At 60.3% G+C, this 1,976-nt stretch overlaps 1 protein-coding gene across 1 annotated transcript in view; it reads right to left on the bottom strand.

Moving 5' to 3' along the window:
• Positions 1-1,976, bottom strand: part of DHX30 (DEAH-box helicase 30) — a 19,550-nt gene that overhangs the window by 8,202 nt on the left and 9,372 nt on the right. The window contains 1 exon segment of the mRNA XM_015568262.1: positions 190-317. Within this exon segment, the coding sequence (XP_015423748.1) occupies positions 190-317 (128 nt within the window).

The following is a 1,976-nucleotide window of genomic DNA, read 5'->3' as shown; positions in this document are numbered from 1 at the left end:
CGGGAAGGCCCGGAGGCCCCGGGAGCAATGGACGTGCGGGCGGCGTCACGACGGGGGAACAGGCTTCCCGTCCCTGCTCAGGGCAGCAGCCAAGCCGCCTGTGCTGGGAACTACCGGAGACACGGACACGAAACCGTTATTTGTAATGTATTCGAGCGCCGCTGCCTCTAGAGAAAACACCGCACACACCTGCGAGCCTGCTGGCCGCTGGGCATCGGTGGAGCCGAGACCTGGTCCCGGCCCGAGAAGCTCAGCACGCAGGAGGCAGCACAGAAATGCAGGCGACTGGGCGTAAGGGACAGAAGCGAGGGAGAAGCCTGAAGAAGGAGCAGCGTGTGACGGGCTTACTTCCGGGAAATCAGGTCGGGAGTGGCCAAGGTGCCAGCAGCGTCTGATGCTGGGGCCCTGGCGGCCACAGGGCGGCTCAGGACAAGCTGAGGGGCCACGCCCCCCCTTCTTAAACTCCTCAGGCTTTTGGAATAACCAACTGTAAACTTTTAAAGTTCTGTTCACAGCAATAAAAGCCAGAACCTACCGAAGATGAACTTAAGAAAGGTCCAGACTTTAAGTACAAAACGTGGCAAATGGGCCTCCGTACAGGGAGACACGTGTTCCTGGATGGCCCGCTCTTACATACGAGAACACAGAACCTAAATCCATGAAAGCGGCGAGAATCCAAACAGGGTCTGGTAGCTTCTGGGCTTGACCAACTGTTTCTGAAGTTTGCAGACAAACAGATGCAGAACAGCAGGAGGGAGGCAGCAGGGCACCCACAGTCCAGGGAGTGTGGGGTTCCACAGAAAGCAAATACAGCCCCTCACGAGGGCACCGCTTACTAAACACACCTGGTTGCGGGGTGAGTGTGGGTGGGATGGACCCGAAGAACTGGGGGTACAGATACTAGGGAATAAAAGGGCATGGTGTCCAGAGACATGAAGAACTGTAACAGCAACCAACTCCCAACAGCCCGACACAACGGGCACAAGACAGACCAGGCATTTCTCTGAGGAAGAAAACAAATGGCCAGGAAGCCCCTGAGACGCTCAGGCTCAGCTCACAGGGAAATGCCCATCGCAGCCGCAGTGAGATGCCCGCCAGCACGGCCGCTCACACTAAAGCGCAGGAGAAGCAGGGCGGCGGGTAAGGACGCGGGGGACGGAGCGTGTGCTCTGCTGGTGAGAAGGGAAACGGCGCAGCCACTGTGGACACCCACGGTGGATCCTCAAGAACTGAAGCACAGAATTACCCTGTGATCCAGGGACTCCAGTTCTGGGCTGGGAACCAGGTCTCAGAGACACGTGTGCGTGGTGCTCACGCAGAACTCGCCGCCAAAGGCAGAAGCCCCCCAATGGCCGCTGACGGGTGGGGGCGCAAATGTGGTCTGACCACAGCGGCCGAGGAAGGAACCCTGACCGCACCAGCACCGACGAGCCTCGAGGACGCTACGTTCAGGGAGAGGCCAGTCACAACACGACGAATACTGGACGGTCCACTACGCGAGTGAGGGCAGGAAACGCCCAGACACACAAGCAGGATGGCGGCTGCCGGGGGCAGAGTTTCAGTTTTGCAGGAGTCCTGGGGGTGGCTGCGCAGCGAGTGCCTGTGCTGACGCACTAACCTGCACACTAACACTGTGCACCTCACCAGACCCACCACACAGACAGACAGGCTGTGGGCACAGGCAGGGACAGAGAAACGCTGGGAGGAGGGTGGGCAGGGCTTGCAGGGCACGGTGGGGGTCCAAGTGCCTGCAAACTCCCAGAAGGAAGAATTAACTCCTGAGCTCAGCACCACGGAACCAGGAACCACCCCTGGGCAGTGAGAAGCGGCCACCACGCCTCCCGGGAGGGAGGGACTAGTGGGAGGACAGAACCCCACCGGAAGCAGCCAGTGCTGCCCATGGGGAGTGCTGGCCCGGGCCCCTCTCTGTCCTGAGGCCAGGGGCGGCGGTCACCACAGTGGGAAAACAGCCACCC

This window comes from Myotis davidii, unplaced genomic scaffold, assembly GCF_000327345.1.
Source record: "Myotis davidii unplaced genomic scaffold, ASM32734v1 scaffold663, whole genome shotgun sequence".
NCBI lineage: Eukaryota > Metazoa > Chordata > Mammalia > Chiroptera > Vespertilionidae > Myotis > Myotis davidii.
Note: the sequence above shows the minus strand (reverse complement) of the source record. Positions and strands in the feature narration are given on the sequence as shown.